A 27,826-nucleotide genomic window follows, 5' to 3' on the forward strand; every position below is an offset into this window, starting at 1 on the left:
AAAAATCAAAGAAACTGAGAATTCTAATCTACTTTTCAGCATGGCAAAGCTGGACAGTGCTTTACCTTTAGTAGCAAAAATATATTTCAATTCAATATTTTCATTAAAAAGAACACTAATCAAGACATATAAGGGGGCCAGGTGGTGGCGCACCTGGTTAAGTGCACACACACACACACACTACAGTGCATAAGAACACAGATTCAAGCCCCTGGTCCCCACCTGCAGGGGAAAAGATTCATGAGTGGTGAAGCAAAGCTCCAGGTGTCTTTCTGTCTCTCTGTCTCCCTCTCTATTTCCCCTTCCATTCTCAATTTCTGGCTGTGTCTATCCAATAATAAATAAATAAAAATGAAAAATATTTTTTAAAAGACGTGTGAGTCAGAATTCTGATAGGCTGCACTGGAAAACTTCTCCATCAGATATGTTCTGTGCTATGACTCACTCCTCCTAAATTATACTGATATTAAACTTTCCTTTTCTATAAAGAACTTTTACTTCTGAATACCAGAATCATTATTAATTGATTTTATGTGGATAGTTCTCACTGCATTAGGATTCATGTAAATCTGGCATATGTCTCAATACTAAATCCCTGAGTAACACCCAGTCTCACATGTGCTTAACCTGGTTTGGAACATTATAAAATTTAGGGGGAATAGTTTTACACTAACATATATATGTAAGAGTCAGCACCAAAGTTCCAGATTAGCCTGTTCTTTTACACAACAGTTTTTGCTCATGCTAAAATCTCAGCTGTCACACCAACATCTTTTTTTTTTCCAAGATAATAATCCTTCAAGTAAAGTCACTGAAAGGTCATAGCAAAAAACCAAATGTAGAGTTCACTGAGGGTTGAATAAGCCCATTGTCCATTTTGGAACAAGAAGACTACATTCAGGATGAAACCAGACCAAAAAATACATAAGAATAGAAACTTAGTAGCTAGAACTCCATTCACATTTTTAAAAGAACAATGATTTCTATGTTTGGCATCACTCACTATATTTCTATTACAAATTAAAATACAAAGATGATATGTATTTATGAAAGCAATATACTAACACAGTAAATAACTCTTTTTCAATAACTCCTGGGCTTCTAAAATGCACTTTTAGGGAAGTAGGATACCCTTCACATGCAGAAAACCTCATTTCAGAGGTTTTATTCATTTTATAATATGATATGAATTAATTTATTAAACATTCAATTCTATACTTTGACCAAAAAAGTCACAATAAAAGAATTATTTTATATGCATATGTAGTCTATTAAGCAGATTCATATAAACTGCCTTACTTAATTCTTATAACAATCCTATGAGATAGGTATGGTTGGTCTTTAATGAAAATAAAAACATTCGAGTTTCATGTAAAAAAAATATAGTTTAAGGGCTGGGGAGACAGCATAATGGTTATGCAAAAGACTCTCCTGCCTGAGACTCTGAAGTCCTAAATTCAATTCCCAGCACCCCCAAAAACCAGAGCTGAGCAGTGCTCTGCTCTTTCTCTCTGTGTCTTTCTGTATCTCTCTCATTAAATATATATATATATATATTTTTTTTTAAATAGCTTAAGGTTGGTCGCAGCATTTGATAAAATTAGGTGAGTGTTGACTTTTTGAGTCAATAAAGACTTAGTAACTTGGTTCTCCAGCCTCTTTGGCAGCAAGGGTGACTTCAGAACCAACAATCAAATTTACTGTTGCAAAACAGATTCAGAAAATAATCACGATGACAAACATGACATACTGCTATGGATTCAATTTGCTTTAACAGGTCAGGATGGCAAAAGAGGTGTCCAGGTGCCCAGTTTAGTGGCCAACACAGGTTGTATGGCTGAGTTCACAGAACGGAGTAGCAACAATATTGATAACAACTGCAATAAAGACTTACTGGCAGCACTGCCACCCCAGCATCAGATGCTCAGCTGAGGAGAGAAATGGGACAGGAGCTTCCTCTTTTAGCCAGGTCTCTGGCACTGCTTTGGACACTCTTATCTAGTTATTCAGCCCTTCCATGAACTTCCATTTCATAAACTTTCTTTTCTTTTTCTTTATTTCTTACTTGCTACCAGGATTATCACTGGTACTCAGTGCCTGCATAGCAAATGGACTGTACCCAGTGCCCATTTTTATCTTCCTTTCTTTTTTGGGTAGAGGCAGAGAGATTCAGAGGGACAGGGAGAGAGGGGGAGAGAGAAAAAGAGAAAACTGCAGTACTACTTCACTACTTACAACCCCCTGCTTCAACCCCTACAGGTAGGGAACAGGGGCTTGAAGCTGGGTCCTTGTGCTTGACAATATGTGCACTCTAGCAGTGTGCACTCCACAAAACCACCATCCAGACCCTCTTTCCATAAGACTGATTTCTGCTTATAGCTCAATTCTGTTGCTTGCAACTAAGTGACTCACTTCGTGTTATTGTCACACAGCACTCATTGATTCTCTTTGGAAAGCTGACTCTAGACAATCAGCCTTTCTACTGAGTACTAATGGGAGTTTAAAATCTATGCAAAATAGCGGAGTAAACACAATGGCTTTCTGGATAGAGAGCTTAGCCATGCAAAGGTCCTGTGGTAGAAAAGAACGATGAATTTTGAATACAGTGAAAAGGATAAGGAAGAACTATTTTTATTGACTTTTATGACTGGTCTTTTTATCATCACCAGGGTTTTGTTACTAGAAGCCAGCTTTTGAGATAGGAAGAATAAATGACAGAATAAAGGAGAATAAATGACACCACAGCAGCAAGACTGATTCAGTGCAGCAGTACTTCGATGTGGTGTCCCACGGTGTCAAAGCTGAGTCACAAGCAGGTTTCTTCCCAGACAAGCTATCTTACCAACTTCCTATGACATTTTTATTCATATATTTAATGAGAGGAAGAAATAATGGAAGAAAGAAAGAAAAAAAAAAAGCACCACTCCAACATATTCCACACATGCAAGACCTGCTCTTTTAGTCACCAGTCACCACTCCAACAGCATTCATTAATTTTCTTTTAATGGCAACCCAGGTTATCAGTGGGGCTGAGTACCTGTGTCAGTTCTAAACAACAGTCATTCTATCTCTGCTTCTTCAAATGTCTTTAAACGTGAAAAATTACAGAACTATACCCTGATCACATAGCTGTTACCTTGTATATGCCTGCATTACATTTTGCTAAATTTACATAAGTTAATTTATCACTTCCAAAACTTGTGATTTGTTATGTTAGATTTACACTTTCCTTCATTCTTCCTTGTATATAGTATTCGAGTGGTTTGATGTAAATGTAAAATTAGTATGTGTGTATATATCCATATATACACATATATATTCCTAAAGCTAAATTTTATTCTAGTGTTTCAAATTGGTTAATAGAAATATCAAATCTGCATACTACTGAACTGAAATATTTTTATGATTTGAGTGTATCTGCTTTATTAAATGGTTTTACTGGAGAAAATGATTTCCAATCTACCAGTAGTCACATGGGGATAGTTTATGTCCTATGATAGGTGTTTGCACCCCATACCCACCACCAATTGAGGCCTTCCTTTGACAAAGTTCACCGGATCCCCAAGTAGAGTCTTTGGCACTATATTTGCATAATAACAACTTTTATAAAGGTCTATGTACTTACTTTGGAGGGAGAGAAAAAGAGAATGAAAGCATTAGCCTGGCATATGCAATGCCAGGTATTAAACTTTGGGGTCTAATGTCTGAGAGTCTTAACAGTCTGCCCACTACACTATCTCCTGAGTCACAATTACAACTGTTTTAAAAGTTTTAAATATCCTAGACTTTCCAGGATTTTTACTCAAGTTATTATCTCCTACCATGAAGAGTTTTAAGTTTGCAGCTATTAAGAACAATGAACCCACTTTCTCTGACCCCTCTTGGATGGAGCTAGAAGGAATTATATTAAGTGAGGTAAGTCAGAAAGATAAAGACGAGCATGGGATGATCCCACTCATAAACAGAAGTTGAGAAAGAAGAACAGAGAGGGAAACTCAAAGCAGGATTTGACTGAGTAGGGCACCGAAGTAAAAACCCTGGGTTGAGGGTGAGGGTACATGATCACCTTCATGGGGGAGTGGGGGGGGGGAGATGGGACACAGTCTTTTGGTGGAAGAAATGGTGTTTATGTGCACTCCTACTAATTTGTAGTCATATAAATCACTATTTAATTAATATGAGAGGGGAAAATTGATTGAATGTCTCAAACTTTTTAATGCATAGTCCATAGGCTGAGTCTTTGATATGCTGACTCTCTTAAAAGCTTACACCAGGGAGGACAGAAACAACCGGTGGCACAGCTATATACAAATAATATCAAAGGACATAAAGTTTTATTTCACAAAATATCCATCTATAACCCACAGTAACCAATATTCATAAACCAACATTATCCATAAGCCACTTACTTCTAAAAATAACTTCAGCCAATATTTATTTCTTTTCAGGTTTTAAAACTTTATTTGCATGTTAAAAATTGTGCATTCCAATAATTAAAATCATTGAACAAAATAATGGCAATCTGATGTAACTGCATTTTATAGCCTGCAGGCCACCTTAGGCCAACTGGACTTTGACTCTAGATTTCATGGTCTCCCACCCAGCTTCCTCCTCCACCAACATGCAAGTTCTCTCCCTTCCCTGCCAGCCAAGGGGTGAAAGAGGCAGGCTCGGCCACCGTTGTCAGTAGTTCTTGGATATGAAAAGGGGCAGCAGAGTCATTTAAACTTGATCCAACCTCTTTGCATCTTACAAAGTTAAACAGCTAAAAGAAGTAAAATAAGAAGGCAATACTTATGGAATGTACAGTGTGAATATTGGCAACACCTGTTTCATTACGATTCACTGGCTTGCTTCTCCTGTTCAGTCATTTCTTTTGAAGGCAGGGGGGTTTTCTCTTGTGTTCCTGTCTTCTTCAATTTCAATTTATCGAATTTCTCAATCTCAGCCATGTGGGGTTTGTCAGACTTGGTTGCTGAGAAGAGCGGAGCGAGGCAAGAGCACACCGGAGAAGCTGACCTGCGATGGTGCAGCCACCGAGTGTCCCAATATTTATTTTTATTCATCAGTTGAGTATAGAACTGATGATCCTTAGAATCCAAAATCTATAATCTTCAGAAAAAAAAAATTTTATCTCCATACAATTTCTTCCTGCCAATGGACTGCCATATCCTTGGGAAATTAAATGACCAATGATACACAATACAAGATAGTATATTTTTCATAAGGGGAGGGTGAGAATGAAGGGAAATATTAGTTTAATTTATTTTACTGCCTGTGAATTTACTATGGAAAAACAAGCAGTTTGATTAATGAGATTAGCTAATTCAGTAAGTTGTTTATTCAGTTGGATGAATCAATATTTCCCTCAATTTAGTTTAGCTTTATTTTATACTTTTCTTCCCCCCAAATTTAATCAGTAGGTAAAATATGGAAAGGCAAAAGCCTTCTATTCTACAACTCTTTTATATATATTTTCAATGTAGATGTATCTGTTTGTAAATAGAGGCATAGCCATAGTTTAGACTCTGCCTCTCCATTTCCCCAATCCCAATATAGGGATAAGATAAACATAGATGACAGACTACTGTAGACAGGAGAAACCTGATTACACAGTCCTATTCCTATTTTTAATAAAGTTCAGATTTTAGCTATTTCTCCCTACATGATAACTTTAGTGTCAATTTTTATTTTCACCCAGCATTAAAATTTAAAAGAATATAAGGAGTTTCTCATCTATTAGTGACAGTATAGCTAAAGATTATTAGAAAAAGTGGTTTTATTTTGTGAAAGGTTTTAAACTTTTCAAAACTGTTTATTGCATCCCCTCTCTCTCTCTCTCTCTCTCTCCCCCTCCCTCCGTCCCCCCCCTCCCTCTAGTTACTTTTCTTTCTTTGGTAATCCCTTTCATTTGAGTTGCTACACAAAATCATCCCTGATCCATTTTTGACTGAGATTTACAGAAATACTGATGTTCAAACAAATAATTGCCTAGGTAAGCCTGAGAAAACTGGGGAATACAATGAGATTAAAATCCAGTTATATAGTCTTCTAATGGAATACAGTTTTGATATTTATATTTTAAGTGCATCAGAATCAGAGGGATCGGGAGTCGGGCTGTAGCGCAGCGGGTTAAGCGCAGGTGGCGCAAAGCACAAGGACCGGCATAAGGATACCGGTTCAAATCCCGGCTCCCCACCTGCAGGGGAGTCGCTTCACAGGTGGTGAAGCAGGTCTGCAGGTGTCTATCTTTCTCTCCTCCTCTCTGTCTTCCCCTTCTCTCTCCATTTCTCTCTGTCCTATCCAACAATGACAACAACAATAATAACTACAACAATAAAACAACAAGGGCAACAAAAGGGAATAAATAAATATAAAAAAAACCAGAGGGATCAGTTTTGCAGTATCCTAAGATTGTATTTGCTTGTTTGTTTTCCAACTAATGACATGGATGCCAGGTTCAAAGGGCAGACTAATATATTGATTCATTAGTAAATCAAATGTACTTATCTGGGAGAAAACAATTTCAAAAAATGTGGTTTCAAAAGAATATGGGTTTAAGGTTCTCCCCACTACGGACCATGGAAGATTAGCTGGTTGAATCTTGGTTCACTCTTTCCTAATACAAGTAACAGAGAAAAACCACATGAGAGCTGAAGATCTAGACACAAGAGCGTTGGGTGGCTTCTGACAAACACCAGTCAGTACTGATTTGCAACTGAAGGTAAAAGTAGAAGGGATATGATCCAAAGGCAAGAAGAAGGAGGAGGTGGAGGAACAGGAAGAGGAAGAGGAGGAGGTAGAAGAGGAGGAGGAGGAGGAGGAGGAGAATAAAACCTACAATTTTACATCTCTCTGGTTCTCTGAAAATTAAAAAAGAAAAGGTTACAGGATTTCAGTCTCCCTGAAACTAATGAAGTATATGTGACTGGCCTTAAAATTCATAAGCAAAGAGAGAGAAAAAAAATCAGAGTGCATTCAACCTTCTTATTTTATTCCTTCCTTCTCTCTATAGCACAATCTAATCTAGTAGAGAATGTATGATTTCTCTGGTCAAACCATTAATTTTAATTGTCTTGAAAATAATGCCCACTCCATAGAAAAGAATGATATTCTCTCCCTGAAGGGACAGCACCTCTTTTTACCAGCTGTGCAAGAAACCCATCTCTAGTCAGTCACCAAACCCTATTTAGAAAATGCCTTCTAAATAATGTCAGATTTCTCTTTCTAAAGAGCCTTGCTTTTACTTTTTAGGGCAAGAAAGAAGAGAATGAGAGAGAGAGAGCATGGATCAGTTCTGGCATGTATAATGTAAAATATGGAAGCCACTTGGAGCCTCAGGCTTGCAAGTCCTATGCTTTCCTACTGTGCTTTCCCTCTGAGCATTAAACTTTAGATTCTAACCACTTTTTCTGCATTCCTACAGCTGCTGGCCTAGTTAGGGCTACTGCTGTCTCCCCAGCAAAATATAAATGAAACTTCCTAACCAGTTTGTCTTAGGTTTGCCTCACAACATTCATTCCTCACATACCAGAGAGATGGTTCTTTCTAGAAAGCAGATCTATTGGCATTAAAATAAATTCCTAGCACCTGAAAGTAGCTTCAACCCTGATAAAGTTCTGAACAGCTTCCTGGTTTGATTTCTTTACTTCCACCTCACACTTTAACAGTACAGACAAGTTAAACTACTTTATTTTTTGTAAGGATTATTTATTTATTTATTTATTTATTTGAAAGGTAGAAGAGGGAAAGAACCAGACATCACTCTTGTATATGTGCTGGCAGGAGTCGCACTCAGGACATCATTCTTTTTTTTTTAAAAAAAAAAACTATTTTTTTCCTTTTGTTGCCCTTATTTTTTTATTATTATTTATTTATAAAACGGCAACACTGACAAAACCATAGGATAAGAGAGGTACAACTCCACACAATTCCCACCACCAGAACTCAGTATCCCATCCCCTCCCCTGATAGCTTTCCTATTCTTTAACCCTCTGGGAGTATGGACCCAAGGTCATTGTGGGATGCAGAAGGTTGAAGGTTTGGTTTCTGTAATTGCTTCCCTGCTGAACATGGGCATTGACAGGTCAATCCATACTCCCAGCCTGTCTCTATCTTTCCCTAGTGGGGAAGGGCTCTGGGGAATCAGAGCTCCAGGACACATTGGTGGGGTCATCTGCCCAGGGAAATCTGGTTGGCATCATGGTAGCATCTGGAACCTGATGGCTGAAAACAGAGTTAACATATAAAGCCAAACAAGTTGTTCACTAATTACGAACCTAAAGGCTGGAGCAGTGCAGATGAAGAGTTAGGGGTGGGGGGTCCTCCATTTTGTAGATAGCTAGTAGGCATATTTTAGTTATATTCCAAAGGGCCTGTGGCTATACTAAGTTTTTTTGTTTGTTTGTTTTTTCCCCTGAGCCTGAAATCTGATATGCAGGTGAATCCTAGTTATTGTCTGGAGAGATGATGTCATGGCTGGAAAAAGGACCAGAAAGCTGGATCTAGGAAGAAAATAGCCCCCAAATATGGGAAAGGTGTATATGTATTGTTGACTGTAAACCCCATTGATTTGATCTGATCTGGGGCCCATATTTAGCTTAGGAGCCTATGCTACACTACACCTGAGGAAGATGGGTCCTGATATTGGGGCAGCTTGGAATGTTCCTACTGATGACCACAGAATGTGAGGTCAGATCTACAAGGATGCAGAGGTTACATAGGCTTAAGTTAAACTACATTTAAATTTCCCTCAAAACAAAAGTGGACATGAGCAACTGAATGCACACATGCACACATGCACACATGCACACACACACACACACACACAAACACATGCACACACACATACACACACAAACACACACACACATACATAAACACAGTCATGCACTGGTCTATGGACTCTAAATATCTATAACATTTTCCTTCTGCTAGCCTCCCTCTCCCTCCTTCTCCTTGTTTCTTTGACCTTTTCTTACGCTAGTCAAATCTCTGCTTAAAGATCACTTTCTGCAAGAAGTTTTGTACCTAAGTCTGGGTTACATTATTCATCTGTCCTTCTTGCAATTCTATTCATTACAAGAGTGTTTTGCATCCAATACTCCAGTACTATGATTATTTATCTACATAGCCCTAGAATGGGAAGTCCAGAAAGGCAGAGGCTGAGCTTGGAGAACACAGTATATCAAATTCTTGATGTCATTGCAAAGGCTCTTGCACTTCATTAGTGTTCAAAATTGGTATCTATTAAAGACATAAATCAATCCTCACATGGCATTGTTCACTCAGATAGTTAAAGACTGTGGCAAGAGAACATTAAAAAGAATCTCCCTTCCTTTGCCCCCCACTGCTGTGGGTTGAAGTTTTTTCTGAGTGAATGAAACAGAAAAGAAAGGGAAAGATGTTCCACTAAAGCTTCCCCCAATATCATCAGGGGTCAAGTTTGAAATCGGGTCACACACAGGATAAAGAAGGTACCTTCCCAGGTGAGCTATCTTGTTGTCCAGGTCTCTTCTATTGCTTTTTTATTTTGCTACAGTTTTAACCTATAAGAATATCACTGGGGCCAGGTGGTGAGCACCTGGCTGAACTCACACATTATAGTATACAAGGACCCAAGTTTGAGCCCCCGGTCCCCACCTACAGGGGAAAGCTTTGCAAGTGGTGAAACAGTGCTGCAGGTGACTCTCTGTCTCTTTCCCTCTCTCCTCTCAGTTTCTGACTGTCTCTATCAAATAAATAAATAAATAAAATATATAAATAAATAAATATAACAAAAATATTTTTTAAAAGAATATCACGGGAGTCAGGTGGTAGTGCAGCAGTTTAAGTGCAGGTGGCGCAAAGTGCAAGGACTGGCACAAGGACCCCGGTTCGAGCCCCGGATCCCCACCTGCAGGGAGTTCACTTCACAGGCAGTGAAGCAGGTGTCTATCTTTGTCTCCCCCTGTCTTCCTCTCCTCTTTCCACTTCTCTCTGTCCTATCCAACACGACGACATTAATAACAACAATAATAATAACTACAAAAATAAAACAAGAGCAACAAAAGGGAATAAATAAATATTTTTAAAAGAATATCACTTAGTGGGTGTTCATAAAATTCAATACATTTCATTAATTGAAAATGAAATGGATGGAATAATAGAGCTACTCAATATACAGCAAAGCAGATTTTTAATTAAAATGACTTGTCAAATAGTAAATAAGAGGTTAGAACATATAAGTCTAGTTATGTAACTTACATTGGTACTGGGTTAACCACCAAGATTTAGCATTTTAATTGTTTTCTGCTGTTGCTACACTATTCAAAAGTCTGGTCACTGCTTTCTTTTTTTAAATTTCTTTATTGGGGGATTAATGTTTTACATTCACAGTAAATAAAATAGTTTGTACATGCATAACATTTCTCAGTTTTCCACATAACAATACAACCCCCACTAGGCCCTCCGTCATCCTTCTGGACCTGTACTCTCTCCCCCGCCCCTACCCACTCCAGAGTCTTTTACTTTGGTGCAATACACCAACTCCAGTTCAGGTTATAACTGTGTCTTCTTTTCTGATCTTGTTTTTCAACTTCTGCCTGAGAGTGAGATCATCCCATATTCATCCTTCTGTTTCTGACTGATTTCACTTAACATGATTTCTTCAAGCTCCATACAAGATGGGCTGAAAACGGTGAAGTCACCATTTTTAATAGCTGAGTAGTATTCAATTGTATATATACACCACAACTTGCTCAGCCACTCATCTGTTGGACACATGGGTTGCTTCCAGGTTTTGGCTATTATAAATTGTGCTAAGAACACAGGTATACACAAATCTTTTTGGATGGGTGTGTTGGGTTCTTTAGGATATATACCCAGGAGAGGAATTGCAGGATCATAGGGTAGGTCCATTTCTAGCCTTCTGAGAGTTCTCAGGACTGCTCTCCACAGAGGTTGGACCAATTAACATTCCTACCAGCAGTGCAGGAGGGTTTCTTTGACCCCACAGCCTCTCCAGCATTTGTTGCTGCTACCTTTTCTGATGTGTGACATTCTCACAGAAGTGAAGTAGTATCTCGTTTTGTCTTGTTTATTTCCATTTCTCTGACAATCAAAGACTTGGAGCATTTTTTCATGTGTTTCTCGGCCATTTGGATCTCTTCTGTGGTGAATATTTTGTCCATGTCCTCTCCCCATTTTTGGATGGGGTCATTTGTTTTCTTGTTGTTGAGTTTGGCAAGCTCTTCATATATTTTGGTTATTAAACTCTTGTCTGATGTATGGCATGTAAAGATCTTCTCCCATTCTGTGAGGGGGTCTTTGGGTAGTGGTTTCTTTTGATGCGCAGAAGATTTTTAATTTGATGTAGTCCCATAGGTTTATGTTTGCCTTAGTCTTCTTTGTAATTGGATTCATTTCATTGAGGATGTCTTTAAAAATTATGCGGAAAAGAGGTCACTGCTTTCTAATGTGAGAAAGGATAGCACTGACCAAACCATCAGTCCTGTTCAGATCCTCAAGTCAAAAATCTAACAATGAGGTACTTCAAGTTCACCTTTATTTCTCTTAATTTTAAACAAACAAATCAACACACCCATATTCAAGAGAATCCCCTACATTTCTATGACCATACTATCTCTGCCCTACATTAAATTTCACTTAAACTTCCCAGATAATTTTTTTTTGGAATGTGATGAAATAGCTCTTCCATCCCAGAACAGGCTCTGCTGACTATTTGCCCCAGGCAAGGGCTAAGATCTGGATATAGATATTTAGTATTAGAAGGACTCCTAGCATTCAGAACATCCTTTAAACCATCTAAAGCATCCAGTGCTACAAGAGAAAACCTAAACTATTCTGCATGGGAAGAAGGTATATAAGCTCTTAGAACCTCTCTTTCCACACCGTCCATCCATTCCTGTCCCTTGCACCCAGAGAGTTTGCTACTCAGAACCCTCCCAACACTCCCTTATGCTTTAAGCAAGCATTTTCTTCTGAGGAATGTTGTCAGCCCAGTCTCATTCCTCACCTTGCTCTCATGCCTAGCACCTGATCCCCACCCTAAGTGAAGTTAATTAGTTCCTCCTTAATCCTTCCTTTCCTTGCCTTTCTCCAGTTACTTAACATTCAGTACTGTAATTACCACTCATGCACCTCTCTTCCCTACCAAACTGAGAGTTGTTTCCTAGCAGGCAGCACACTTTCTTCACCCTCAGGTCCTTGGTACAGAAAATATACCTAGCTTGTGGTAGCTAATGAAGTATTCATCATTTTTATACAAACAATTTTAATATACTGATACATTTACAATATAGCACAAAATCTATCACATGTAACTGTGACTTAGTGATGAAATACTGTATGTATTCCTCAAAAGCTTGAATTGAAAGAATAATCACATTAAGATGACAGACAAGAAAAATAACTCATCCAGTTATATTATATGCAGATAATACAGTTGAGGAATTACTATTATGGGAAGTCAATATGTAATCTGTCTGAATGTGTCCATATCAAACAAATGGTTTTCCCATATTGTAACTTAGAACAACTTCTCATATGTAACAGAAAAAAAAAATCCAGTTCCATCCACCTTAATAGATTCACTATCTGTTTTCCATCTATACCATGCCTCGGCCTCACGTGAGCTTAATGTGCAGCTTGGCGATTACGAGAATCCGGCAGGAAGCCCAGCCAGTCTATCTTGGCGTTACTCTCGATCGCACTCTGTCATTTCACAAACATCTCATAAAAACTGCAGCAAAGGTGGGCGAGAGGAATAACATCATTGCAAGACTGGCCAGCTCCTCATGGGGCGCGAGCGCTTCCACACTACGATCATCATCTCTGGCATTATGCTATTCCACTGCAGAATACTGTGCCCCAGTATGGTTCCGTAGCCCCCATGTCCACTTGGTCGATTCCAAATTATATTCCTCCATGAGGATAATTTCTGGAACCATCCGTTCCACCCCGGTTCCATGGCTGCCAGTTCTTAGCAACATCGCCCCCGCCAGATATTCATCGGGAATTCATCTAAGTTCATTTCCCACGTCTACGCTCGACTGGACCTGCCAATATACGTGGATATCTTTGCCCACCCTGTCCAACGCTTGACGTCTCGTCATCCAATCTGGTCCCCTATGCCTACACTGAACTTTCTGTTCCAGACTCTTGGAAACAGAGTTGGCAGTCAGCTGAGGTAAAGAACAAACACCTCATCACAGACCCCTGCAAGCGTCAACCCGGCTTTGACCTAGCACGTTATGACTGGGCCCTCCTCAATCGCTATCGAACAGGCCATGGCCGGTGCGCCGCTATGTTCCATCGCTGGGGAGCCAGAGACGACCCGAACTGCCCCTGCGGCTTACAGACAGACTATGACCCACATAGTCAATGACTGCCACCTCTCCAGATTCAAAGGAGGTCTCGAAACTTTACATCAGGCTCAACCTGACGCTGTTGACTGGCTACGGAAGAAGGGCAAACGCTAGAAGAAGAAGCCAAGAGGCAGAGAAAGTGATGGTAATGGATTTAGATATAAAGTGAGATATATGTGTGTGATTTGGTGCAAAACAAGTTGTTCAGAAGGTTAAAGGTTTTACCATAACTCCAGGTTGGATATCTATCACCAAAAATGATTGAAAGCATGTAGGGTCAATACAGAGAGGTTAGACTGTACTCCTACACAAATACAATATTGTAAACCATAGTTACTTCAATAAAAACAAAAGAAAAAAATCATCATTAAAAGGTAGTTAGGGGAGTCGGGCGTAGCGCAGTGGGTTAAGCTCACATGGTGTGAAGCACAAGGATCAGCATAAGGATCCCAGTTCGAGCCCCCAGCTCCCCACCTACAGGGGAGTCGCTTCACAGGCGGTGAAGCAGGTCTGCAGGTGTCTTTCTCTCCCTCTCTGTCTTCCCCTCCTCTCTCCATTTCTCTCTGTCCTATCTAACAATGACAACATCAATAACAACGATAATGACTACAACAAAACTAAAAAAAAAAAAAGGGGGCAACAAAAGGGAAAACAAATAAATAAATATAAAAAAAATTTTTTTAAAAGAATGAAGAAGCCCAAGGTTGAATATGTGATGATGGGATGATCTCACCCTCAGGCAGAAGTTGAAAAAAAAGATCAGAAGAGAAAACACAAGTAGAACCTGAACTGGAGTTGGGGTATTGTACCAAAGTAAAAGACTCTGGGGTATGTGGGGCACAGAGAGAGTACAGGTACAAAAAGGATGACAGAGAACCTAGTGGGGGTTGTATTGTTATGTGGAAAACTGAGAAATGTTATGCATGTACAAACTATTGTATTTACTGTCAAATGTAAAACATTAATCCCCAAATAAAAAAATTTTTAAAAAAGAATGAATAAGTCCAAGATGGGTAGGGGGCTAGGTATCATAACGGTTATACAAAGAGACTGTTATGCCTGAGGCTCCTGTTATGCCTGAGGTTCAATCCCATGGTAAGCTAGAGCTGATCAGTGCTCAACAATGAAGAAGTCCTATTGGGACATTACGAATGGACCTTCCCTACAACCCAGCAATTCCTCTCCTGGGAATTTACCCAAAGGAAACAAAAGCACTTAACAGAAGAGATCTGTATATACCTATGTTCATAGCAGCACAGTTTTTAATTGCCAGAACCCGGAAGCAACCCAGACATCCAACATTATTATCTAAAAGAATTGTGGTATATATACATGATGAAATACTACTCAGCTGTTAAAAATGATGAATTTGTTGCGTCTGCATCCACTTGAATGAAACTTGAGATCATCATGTTGAGTGAACTAAGCTAAAAAGAGAAGGACAGATACCAAATGATCTCACTTGTTAGCAGGACTTACTAAAGTAGGGGTGGGGAGGTGAATAAAGTGAAGTATGGTCTGGGCATGGTGTATTGCACCACAGCAAAGGGGAGGGAAGAGAAGAAGAAAACTTTGGGGGCCTATCACATAATGAATTTATATACGTGTATCAATGATTGTACTGTAAAGCGTTAACCCCCTCAATTAAAAAAAATAAATAAAAGAATGGAGAAGTCCACTCTCTGTCAACCTCCTCTGTTGGCTCTCACCTTCTGTAGGAATGAGAATTCCTCCAACAATAGGTGTTTGTGGCTCATCAAAGCCAAACTACATCCTTCAGGGGTCCAGAGATGAAAACAGACATTCTCTACCAGGGATTGCTGCCTGTCTGCATTTTCTTCAGTATTTGCATCTTGATGTGCCTTCCCCTGAGGCCACAAAGCAAGGTTTCCGGTGACCCAAGGTCAGAGGCAGAGGTCAGAGCAACTGCAGGAGGAGAGAGGGTTGAGCTCTGTACTCTAACGGACTGCTTCTTTCTGAAACCCTTCTTTAGAAAAAAAAAAAAAAACTAATTTTTCAAAGTAATCAGTAGATGTCTTGCTTTACATCCCTAGGTTGGATTTTTCTCTTGCTAGCTGTGTACCATCACTGAACCTCAGTTTATTCAACTATAAAATGGTGTCATATCTTTTTCGGAGGGTGATGTAAGGACTACCACACATTTAACACAATACTTGACACATCAGATGTATTCAGTAATGCAGTCTGAAAGGTAGTACAGTAGGTAACATTAAATTCTCAGGTGTGAGGTTCTGAGTTCAATCCCTGGCATTGTTGTGCCAGAGTGATGTTCTGACTCTGTCTCACCCCTCCCCCTCTCATTATTAAGTAAATCTGGGGGCCAGGCTGTAGCTCACCAGGTTAAGCACACAGTACAAAGAGCAAGGACCCATGCCATGATCCAGATCCCGCTTCAAGCCCCCAGCTCCCCAAATGCAGGGAGTTAACTTCACAAGTGGTAAAGCTTGTCAGCACTTGTCTTTCTCTCCCCCTCTCTATTTCTATCTGTCCTAACAACAACAAATGGAAAGAAATGGTCGCCAGGAGTAGTGGGTTCCTAGTGTAAGTACTGAGCCCTGGAGGCCAAAATAAAGTAAAAATAAGTAAGTAAATTTAAAAGAAAAGAAATATTTAGTGGCTAGCTATTATAGTTGATACTTAGTTCATATAACAATTACTTCAGGAGGCAAATGGCATTATAACTCCCTTTCACACAAGGGGAAACAGACAAGGAGACACACTGAAGCCAAATATATAAGTTACTAACAGACAACAAAAGGGAAAATAAATAAATATTTAAAACATTTTAAAGGTAGTTAGAAAAAGGTATAAAATTGTCATGATGCCGCCAACTCCTAGAATAATGAATAAATGGCTGTTTAATGGCTGAATCAATTTCATCCCTAATCCACACAATAAAATTATCATGCTGTCACTATAATTCCACCCACCATTGACTCTATACATCACAAACAGCAACAGCAAACAAAAAACTTTATTTATACTTTATACTTTATTTCATGTGTAGATTTAGAGTAAGTTGCAAGACTATCATGATGACAAGTATATGGCTTAGTTTCTAACAACATAATCTTGAATTATTCTAATTTGTCCAGGAGTTAGAAGCAATTCACAAGAGAATACTGAGATTTTTAAGTGGCATTATCTGGCCTTTTTAATATTGGTTCAGCAACTGTATGTTGAATACCAGCAATATGCTTCATTTTCTCTAGTAGTGAAAGGCAACTGTTGGTTAGAAGAGAATCTCAATAGTTTCAAAGGTAGTACAAGGGGTAGAGCATCTAGTTCTTAAGCATGAGATCATGAGTTTGATCCCCAGTATCACATGTGTCAGAGTGATACTGTGTTTTCCTCCCCCTTCACTTGCCCCTCTTTCATTAAAAAATACAACTTAAATAAGTACATATTAAAAACAAAAAAATAAAAGTTTCTCAACCTTACATTTAAGGGCTTTTTGAGTTCAGTAAATGAGCTAAAGCAATACAGATGCCACAAGAGCAGTGTAAACAATGTTACTGGATTTACAAGTGGGTAAACCAAGATATGTGTGCGTGTGTGTGCGTGTGTGTGTTTTGGTGGCTTTTTATTTTATTAGTGCTTTAATATTGATTTTAAAATTATGGGACAACAGCAGTATAATCCCATACCATCCCTACCACCAGAGTTCTGAGTTTCCATTCCCTCCATTGGAAACTGCAGTAGTTCTCCCAATGTTGATATGGGTCAACTGTTATTTCTATAACTATCTATTATTTATCTATATTTGCCCATTTCTTCCATGGTCCTACCCTCTCCTTCCCTCCAAGTCAAACTTACACTCATTGCCACTTCGAAATGTCCTTCTTTTTTCCTCTCCTCTCTCCAGGTCTTGATAGAATTGGAGTTCAGAGCCCTAACATCTCTCTGCCTCTGGGAGTATGGATCAAAATTCTTTATGGGATACAGAAGGTGAGCATTCGGGCTTATGCAATTGCTTCTCCATTGGACATGGACATTCACAATAAAAGGTGGCCTTTTATTATATATTGTCAGTAAGATGGTAAGTATGGATTCTTTAAAAAAGAAACAGCTCCTTTTATCCCAAAGTTTGCAGAGTTTGCTTAACTGCAGTTCTCTGAACAACAATTCAGGAGTTGGGGAGGTAGAAGTGCCTTAGCCCTCAGGAGAAAGGGGAATAAGGAAGGTAGGGACTCAAAAGTCCTCTAGTTTTCTTCCCAAGTGACTTATCATTGAAGGTAAATAGTTTAAATCTAATAAACTTCAAGATGAAGCTGTCTCAAAACTCCTCTTTTTCCATAAGATATCTAATGACAACTGGCCTTTCCCACTCCCAGAGCCAATTATCTATGCGCATCTAAAAACTCCCTGATATCACTGGGCCTTGGTCACTGCCTTCAGTAATCTTTATCTTTTAGTCTGAAGACTTAATGAAAGTTTCAGTATTTACCATCATGTCTGGGAGGTGGCACAGTAGCTAAGGCACTGGACTCTCAAGCATGAGGTTCTAAGTTCAATCCATGGCAGCACATGAACCAGAGTGATGGTTGGTTCTTTCTCTCTCTCCTATCATTTCTCATGAAGCAATTAATAATTTTTTTTAATTTACCTCATTTGTCCTCATTACATGTCTTACTATAAATCCTCAAGGTTAGTGTATATTCCAAGAGTTGTTTGTGGTTTTTTTTAACTAAACCATTAAGTATTGCTTTCTAATATTTTTCTCTCTACATTTTTATTATTTGATTTGAGAGAGAGACATCAGAGCATTGCTCAGTTCTGGCTTATGGTGGTGCTTAGGATTAAACCTGGGACCCTCAGAGTCTCAGGCATATAAGTCTTTTGCATCACCCTAATAAGGTCTTTACAACCTACTCTCTAATAACTCTACAGCCTCATTCCTCACCAATCCCACAACATTTCAACACACACAAAAATAAGCTCAAAGTTGATCAAAGACTGAGATGTTAAATAAGAAGTCACCAACCATTTAGAGCAAAACAATGGCAGCACTGTTTTCAACACAAGTTTTAAAGGCATCTTCAATGATTCAAGTCTAATCACAAAATAAACAAAAATATACCAATGAGACTACATCATACTGAAAAGGTTTCTACATGGCCAAAGAAACAACCACCAAAACAAACAGACTCCTTAGGGAATGGGAAATCTTTATATGCCATACTTTAGACAAAGGCTAATATTTAACACCCCATAATACTCACTCTCAATCTCAAGTACTTTCTACCTTATATTGTATGACTTATAATTTGGAAATCTCCTACTACTAAGTCTCTTATCATTCATATCTAGAGAGACACAAATAACTAGTGCCCAAGCTGAATATCCTCAAAATGATTTTTAATGTTTCAGAGGTCCAGGTATGGATACACCATTTGTAGTTATATGAGAATTAGTCTGTGCATGTGAACATATGGACTGTTGTTAGGATGAGGTTCCATTTCAACAAATTCTCATAGGGGTCTATGGCCCATGACAAACACACACACACACACACACACACACACACACACACACACACACACACACACACACACACACACTATGTGCATGTTTGCTTCATTAAAGAAGATTTTTTTTGTATATCAATCTGATCTAATTTCCTTTCATCAAATGAAATGTGTCAAGATCTTTTCTCATGCCAATTCATTTAAAATATTAAATAAGGTTCCATACCAGCAGGTGAGTGCCAAAATACAGAGAGCCTATCAGGAGAGATGGCAAAGAAAAGGAAAAGAAAAATCTCTAAATTATTTATGTCTAAGATAATTGAACCATGAAAAAGAAAAAAAAATAGCATTGTGTCTTGACATTCAAACATCAGCAGTAACAGCTTATTCCTACTGACCTAAAAATGCCCCTCAAACCATGAATTTCATTGTTAAGTCTACAAAAGCTACTCAACTACCAAGGCACTTCTCAAACACTACAACAGAGACAGAGAAGATGATCTTGTCTGTGATACCATCTCTTAAGAACAATATTGGAAGACAAAATTAAGAACAAAATTCCTACATTTCATCTCAAAAATAAACTAGAAGAATTATTCCTAACCAAAAAAAAAATTGATATGACATTTTATGGAAAATATTTGAGCTTTTTTTTAAATAAATTAAACACAGTAGGCTAGAATCATGGTTCACCTACAATCTAACTTAGATGTCACAGAGCGTCTCAAAATAGCATTGTGTATATGAAGAGCCCATTTTGATTTAACATAACTATTAATGATTTATTTGCTTTAATTGTTAGGATTATTCTACATTCTTTTCTGAATGAATCCAAATAGAAATGTCTTTGTTCTGGTTCTCTGTGTGGCTTTTTTTCTCTGTTGTTGTTGTTGCTATTAGTTCCATCTCTAGTGCTCAGATCCATTTTTCATCTTATCTTGGACACCAAGCAACTTTCACATCTTCACACTCCCTTCTTTCTTCTCTACAGCCCCATGTGGAAATCTCTCTGTTGCTTCAAACATATCCACACTTCTTTTCGATTATTTATGTTGGTGACAAACTCTCACCAGCTGTCTAGGGTCACTCAGTGGGACATGATTTGAAAAAGCATTCCGTTTCCCATCCAGTATCTTAGTGGCTCCACAGTTCCTTCCTTCAGCCCTGCCAGTTAGCACATTGTTGAGCAGAACTAACTTCTTACATTATAACTAAAATTGTCTTTATCATCCATATGCTTACATTGCTTCTACATGGATTCTGAATTCTCAAGATTATTAACATAAGTAGCAATCCAGAAAAAAAAATAAACTTAATTTTTTTTTAATCCTGAGCACTTTTATGGCAAAAAGGACACAGTCCCAGAACTACCATTATTTATTTGAGTAACACTGGAGCAAGGCCCTTTAGTTAATCTCACTTGTCTCATACATAAAATGGGGAGTTTACCATCTTCTTCATCAGGCTTTAAAAACTAAATATGGCACTGTCTAAGAAAGGCTTAGCAGTGGGGCGTAGTGATGGCACACCAGGTTAAGCACATGTACACTACCATGCACAAGGACCTGGGTTCAAGCCCTGGGTCTCCACCTGCAAAGGGGAAGCTTCAGAGCAGTGTAGCAGTGTTTATCTGTCTCTCTCTTTCTCTCTCCCCCTCTCTACCTCCCACCTTCATGTCAAATCCTCTAATCAAAAGTAAATAAAGTAAAAATAAAATTCATAAATAACCTTTGTTTCTCTTTTTAAAGAAAAGAAAAGAAAAGAAAAGAAAAGAAAAGAAAAGAAAAGAAAAGAAAAGAAAAGAAGGCTTAGCAGATATACTCACAGTCCCACTACTGCTCACAATAGTATTTATTTATTGCAGAGTCACAACTATCTGTGGATCAAATAAACACTGGCATAAAACGACAATTTTTTTAAAACTTATTCCCTTTTGTTGCCCTTGTTTTTTTATTGTTGTAGTTATTATTGTTGTCGTCGTCGTTGTTGGATAGGACAGAGAGAATGGAGAAAGGAGAAGACAGGAAGGAGGAGAGAAAGATAGACACCTGCAGACCTGCTTCACAGCTTGTGCAACGACTCCCCTGCAGGTAGAGTCGGGGGCTGGAACCGGGATCCTTCTCCAGTCCTTGGGCTTTGTGCATGAGCTTAACCCGCTGCGCTACCACCTGACTCCCAAAACTACAATTTTTAGGAGAATGGAATAACTTACATGTTAGGAACAGGCAAAGATTTTTTTTTCATGGTTCAATCAACTTATTTTTGTACTTTTTAAAATTTAAAATATTTAATTTAAAATATTTAAATGATAGGCTCGAGGGAAATTACGAAGGAAGGAAAGATGAAGGTAAGAGATACTTTCATCACTGCTTCACCAGCAGAAGAACTTCCTCCCTGCAGGTGAGGACTGGGAGACTTGAACCTGGGTCCTTGCTCATTGTAATGTGTGAATTCAACCAAGTGGCAAGCCATTTCTATCCAAATATATCAAGAACATAGTGTGACAAACCCCTGGTCTACAGGGACACTGAACTCTTCTACTTTATTCTGTCTGCCAATTCTGTGTTTGTTTGTTTTTTCTTCACCTTTTCCTGTAAATGAAAATAGCACTTAGAGGAATGTTCTATAAATGCTGTGTACCAATACAGCAATAACTGATTATGGCTCTAGATGAAGACCTAAGGTAAACTAGTAGCTACATTTCACCTTTTTAAATGATGAATTAAAGATTTATATTGTAGCAGCCACATAAAAATATATATGTGGCTTAAAATATCTGAATTCCATTGTGCTGTACTCAGTTAAAAAAAAATCTATGCAGATGCAGGGAGCTGAAACTTATAAAACACATGGACCTCCATGGTATCACAGACCCCTCCAGTAACTTAAACACCAGAATCAAAATACACAAATAAAACAAAAAAAATATATGCCCACTATCTATCCATACACAGACATGCCAAAGAAAGGAGATAAACTGCTTTTTTAAAAAATGTAAGTCTGCTGTAAGATGATTGTGGACATATTTAGCCCATTCAGCAGGATTTTCCACTAAGCCACAATGCAAAAGATTTATTTTGTCATTGTCCAACACAAGCAATTGAAGAAATTCAGTGTAGTGCAAAATTCCCCAAGAGAAACAATCTGCAATTTAATTAGTGAATAATTGAAGCAATTTAAATACAATTCTAGGCATTTTTTAAAGTAATATTTGAATAGACATCTGCTGCATTCACTAAGTGTTTAGGCAAATAACTATAATCCCTGCTCTGATGAGATGCCCAAGGTTATAAACAAGACTGTCTGTTGTCAGGGCAAGACCCATAATTTAAAATAAAACTCCAAAAATCTACCTTCTCCACACATACCCCACCCCCCCAGAGAAAGAGAAGCGATTAAGTCAGTCTTTTGAAGTGCAGCATACCAGAAACCCAAGGGATGTAAGGGGAACAATACTAAGTTAGAATCCTAACTCCTTTAATACCTCTCTATTACCACTTCAACTGTCTCATCTGTAAAATGTGAAGAGTGGTGCCAAGAGATAACTTACCCTGCAGAGTGCATGCCTTGCCATATTCAAGGACCCAAGGTCAAGCCCCCAGTCGCACTTGGAAGCGCCATGCATCAAGGGAAGCTACCTGAACATTGGAGCATTTCCTGTGGCGCCTCTCCTTTTTCATCGCACTCCTTCCCTCTCTGTTTCTCCCTATCAGACACTGAAGAGGAAAATTAAAAAAAAAAAAAGTCTTCCAGGATAATTAGAAATGAACAGGTATGAGACTCAAGAGGTCAAACAAATGTTTTTGAAAAGGGAATATTAGCATCTATTTCACATGAGTTTTGAATATTAAAAGAGAATATTTATAATAAGACACTATATAAATGTGTGTTGAAGATGTTAAAATGTTGAAGAAATAAAGACTATAAATCTAACTATTAGTATTACTACTGTAATTTTTACCATAAAAATTTTACTACTGGGCTAGGGAGACTGACAGCATAATGGTCATACAAATGACTTTCATGCCTGAGGCTCTGAGCTCAGGTTCAGTCTCCAGGCCCCACCATAAACAAGAGCCTTGCTGTGCTCCAGTAATATATATATATATTTACTAGAGCAGCTCTATAGATTTATTTGAACATACATAATATTTTTCCATGTAGACTTTCAGTTTTGTAAAAATGTAGAGAGAAAACAGAGGTAAACATGGTTAAGATGATAAGAATTTATGCCATGTGTTATTACTACAACTGAAAAGAAAATTTTACCATTATATAATCTCTCAGTAGCCAGGGTGGGGAGAGTTTTCTTTCTTTCTTTAATCTTTAGCTTGGTCATCTGAAGAAGCCAAAAACCAGGGCTGAGGATGCAAGATAGGGTATATAGTATGAGCAAATTGCAAAGGCAATGAATAAATTCTAGGACCACAGCCAAACTTTCAAAAAGGACCTTTTTTTTTCTTTACCTTTTGTTAATTGTACACAAAACAAATTTTAAAATAAAGGTAGCCATATGTTGGCTGCCAAAACTTTGCATTCAGTGTTCTCCATAATTTAAAAAACAAAAATGGCATCTATAATTATAAGAACTCATAAATACAAATAAGTGAAATTACTCAATAGTTTATATTTTAGTGTTTAAAAGTTTCTCCATATATGACACAAGTATGTGAAAAATAAGATGAACAGTGTTCAGGTAGTGGTGCACCTGGTTGAATGCTCACATGTGATAGGGGGCCAGATTGGTGGTGCATCTGGTTAGAGCACACATTATAGTATGCAAGGACCCAGGTTCAAGCCCCTGGTCCCCACCTGCAGGGAGAAAGCTTCACAAATGGTGAAGCAGAGCTGCAGGTGTCTCTCTGTCTCTCTCCCTCCCTTCTCAATCTCTCCCTGTCTCTAAATTAAATTAATTTCTCTCTGTATTTAAATTAAATTTAAAAAAAGAAGAAAAACAAAAATCCACATTGCAGTTCCTCTACTTATACCATAGATTGATGCCCCTGTTCTTGGTATACTTAGTCATATGAGTCAGATGAATCCACATATAAGACTACAAGCCCAGACACAGAAATAACTAGAAGCCATAGAAAGGAGATATGGTGAGGCATCACTCATTATAAATAAAATCCCTTGTAGCACCACTTCTGCTACCACAAAATGGGTATTGAAATCACCGAAAGTTTCTAGGCCTCCGTCTGAAAATGACTAGGTAGAATTGAATAACAGAAACGCCTTTTGGTTTTGACTCTCTGTGACTCTGTATTCTTAGCTTTTTCAGGAAGCCCAGAACACAGCATTTTAACTCATCTACTACATTCTGGAGTACATATAACCGCTCTCCTCAAAATCATATGCTAAAACCTAGCCAAGTGGCTGAGTAAATAGCATAGTTGTTAATGGGCTTATTTAACAGACTTTCATGCCTGAAGCTCTGGGGTCCCAGGTTTAATCTCAGGCTTCACCATAAACTAGAGCCAATCAATACTTTGGTTAAAATATTTAAAATGTCAGGTGAGGGGGCTTCACGAATAGCCAAACAGGTCTGCAGGTGTCTTTCTCTCCCTCTCTATCTCCCTCTCCACTCGCAATTTCTCAGTCCTATGAAATAAAATAGAAAAAGAAATATGTATATAATAAAATAAAAAGAACTGTGCATAAAAATAATACTGTTTGGGGTCAGAGGGTGACACATCCAGTTGGTCACACATTATCACGAGCAATGACCTGCGTTCAAACCCCTGAGCCCCACCTACAATGAGGAAGCTTTACAAGTGGTGAAGCAGGTCTACAGGTGTCTTTCTTTCCTTCTCTATCTTCCCCTTCCCTCTCAATCTTTCTATGTCCTATCAAAAAAAAAAAAAAAATTAAAGGAAAAATTGACCACCAAGAGCCATGGATTCATCTTACAGGCAACAAGCCCCAGCAATAACCCGGTGGCAATGTAATAATAATAATAATGTTCATAGGACATCAAAGTAAAAACCCTGTGGTGAGCAGGAGGGTGAACATGTGGCTTCCTGGGCCTGCGGGGGTGGGGGTTGGGGATGGGGGTGGGTTGGTGGGATGGGACACAATCTTTTGGTGATGGGCATGGTGTTTATGTACTCACCTATTAAATTGTAGTCATATAAATCACTATTTAATTAATATGAGAGGGGGGGAAAATTGATTGTATGTCTAACAACGGGACTTTTCAAAGCTAACCCAATTACCAAATAATGTGATGATAACAGTAACTATCCATTGTCTTCTGGAACCCTAAGACAGCAGGAACCTCACATTTCCACTATAGAGCCTAAACTTCCCCCAGTCCTGGAACCCTAGGGTAGGGCCCACTTTCCCGTATACTTCTCTCAATTCTTATCAAATAATATTGCATCCGCTGCTCACAACCTAATCAACACAATGAGTGCCACCCCAGCATGCTTCACTTCAGACTGTGTCCAGAGACTTCACGTGTGGAATGACAACCCTTCAGCTTCATCACTCGGGTGAGACCTTTCCTTTCATAGTATTCTCTAATTCCATCCCAGGTGGTTCACTTCCTAACAAAGTCCCAAAACCTAGATATAGACCAGGTTCCAGGAGATAGAGCATATGTTCAGACATATCCATAAACCAAGGCGAATATATACCTGAAAGCAGAAGTACACTAAAGTTTGTAGTGAGTACCCACCAACACTTCATCTCCACTATTCCAACCTTTGGGTCCATGATTCTTCAACAATTTGTGTGGCTTTGTATGTTAACTCTCTTTTCAGCCACCAGGTTCCAGATGCCATCAGGATGCCAGTTAGGCTTCTCTGGACTGAAGACCCCACCAATGCGTCCTGGAGCTCAGCTTCCCAGAGACTCACCCTACTAGGGAAAGAGAGAGCAGACTGGGAGTATGGATCGACCAGTCAATGCCCATGTTCAGTGGGGAAGCAATTACAGAAGCCAGACCTCCCACCTTCTACAACCCACAAGGACCCTGGGTTCATGCTCCCAGAGAGATAGAGAATGGGAAAGCCATTTGGGAGGGGATGGGATATGGAGATTGGGTGGCGGGAATTGTGTGGAGTTGTACCCCCCATCCTATGATTTTGTTAATGTCTCCTTTCTTAAATAAATAAATAAATTTAAAATAATAATAATAATGTTCAATGTTTTAAAAACAAATATCTAATCCCTGATGTGATAATAGCTGGAAGGAGGTTTGGCTTTTGGGAAATGATTAGGTCATAACAGTGAAATCTATATGAAAAGATTAGTGTCTTTGCTAAAGAAACCCCAAGAGGGTTCAGGGAGTGGGGGACCGGGTTCAAAGACTTAGCCACCACATGGGCACACCATACAAATAACAAATTTTAAGAGCTGTAGGGTATTGATATCGTGTCTCTCCTTCTCTCTCTGCCTCTCTCACCCTCTATAAAAAAAAAGACTCCAGGGAATCGGGTGGTAGCACAGCGGTTTAAGCACACATGGTGCAAAGTGCAAGGACCCGTATAAGGATCCTGGTTTGAATCCCCGGCTCCCCACCTGCAGAGGAGTAGCTTCACAAGCGGTGAAGTAGGTCTGCAGGTGTCTATCTTTCTCTCCCCCTCTCTGTCTTCCCCTCCTATCTCCATTTCTCTCTGTCCTATCCAACAATGAAAACAACAATAATAACTACAACAATATAACAATAAGGGCAACAAAAGGGAATAAATAAATAAATATTTTTTAAAAAAGACTCCAGAGGTAACAGTGGAGTCATGCAGGTGCAAGGCACCAGCAAAAGTCCTGGTGACATAAAAGAGAGAGAGAAGGGAGTCAGGCAGTAGTGAAGCAGGTTAAGCGCACGTGGTGCAAAGTTCAAGGACCAGGGTAAGGATCCGGGTTCAAGCTCCTGGCTCCCCACCTGCTGGGGAGTCGCTTCACAGGCGGTGAAGCAGGTCTGCAGGTGTCTATCTTTCTCTCCCCCTCTGTCTTCCCATCCTCTCTCCATTTCTCTCTGTCCTATCCAACAAGGATGACAACAAGAATAAGTACAACAATAAAACAATAAGGGCAACAAAAGGGAATAAATAAATAAATATTAAAAAAGAAAGAAATCAAATGCAAGTTAACTATTTAAAAAGAGAGAGAGAGACAAAGAGTACTCAGAGAGCTCCCTCTCTCCTTCTACTATGTAAGAACAGAGTGAAAACATGACTGTGAAATGGAAAGTAGATTCTGATTCTGCCAAGGCCTTGATTTGGGACTTCCCCAAAATTCACATTCTCCATAACTTGGGGGGTAGGGGAGTAATAACCCTCCACCTCTGCCAATCTATGATACTTTTGCTACAGCAGTCTGAGACATCATCCCCTATGCATTATAAGGTGTAGGTATAGCTGTGAGGAAAAGGAAATAAAAACTAAAGACACAAAGATTCTTGGGAGATAGCAACGAAGAATCTGAATGATCGAGGCTGGGTATCAATAGGGCACATAGTACAGGTGGAACTGGCAAAACATTAAAGTAATACAGAGGCAGCCTCTGGCTACGAGTACAACTGGTCCTTCTACCAGCAGCTCACTTGGAAGTCCATGGGAACCTCAGCAGCCTGGGTGAGAACTGCCACTTAGCCCAGCTAACTTGGCTCACTTGTTAGTTTTGAGAGTTCCCTAGGTAAAATTCAAAACTGGTGCCCATATGCAGAGGCCAAGGAAAGAGATTAAAGAGAAAGCAAACAATTCCAATGTGGAGGAGAAAAGTTTAACAAACAAGGCAACTAACACGGGAGGCTTGTCATCAGCAGATCTCTGAACACCCACCCAGCACAATCTAAGGAGTTTATATAGAGACCTTATCTGGGTTCAGTCACACAAACCTACCAGATGATTTCAGTAGCTCAACTCTCAAGGCTGTGTGTCTAGTTTGGTAGTAGCAGGTAGAACATACATTCTGAGGACAGGGAAGGCAGTAAAGAAACTCATATTGCTGGGTCCAGTTCATGGGTCA

General features: G+C 39.0%; 1 protein-coding gene and 1 long non-coding RNA gene across 5 annotated transcripts in view; both read right to left on the reverse strand.

Moving 5' to 3' along the window:
• Window positions 1-27,826, reverse strand: part of LOC132538053 (uncharacterized) — a 258,196-nt gene that overhangs the window by 172,369 nt on the left and 58,001 nt on the right. For 2 of the 4 annotated variants that reach the window (XR_009549463.1, XR_009549462.1), the window contains exon 3: window positions 23,126-23,217. The exons of the other annotated variants lie outside the window; for them this stretch is intronic. This is a non-coding gene — a long non-coding RNA (uncharacterized LOC132538053). The remainder of the gene's footprint in view (window positions 1-23,125; window positions 23,218-27,826) is intronic. 4 annotated transcript variants of the gene reach the window in all.
• Window positions 4,676-4,961, reverse strand: LOC107522635 (thymosin beta-4-like). Its single transcript, XM_060190886.1, has one exon. The coding sequence runs from the start codon at window positions 4,950-4,952 to the stop codon at window positions 4,836-4,838; it is 117 nt and encodes a 38-aa protein (XP_060046869.1). The 5' UTR covers window positions 4,953-4,961; the 3' UTR covers window positions 4,676-4,835.

Source organism: Erinaceus europaeus, chromosome 4 (assembly GCF_950295315.1).
Source record: "Erinaceus europaeus chromosome 4, mEriEur2.1, whole genome shotgun sequence".
Lineage (NCBI taxonomy): Eukaryota > Metazoa > Chordata > Mammalia > Eulipotyphla > Erinaceidae > Erinaceus > Erinaceus europaeus.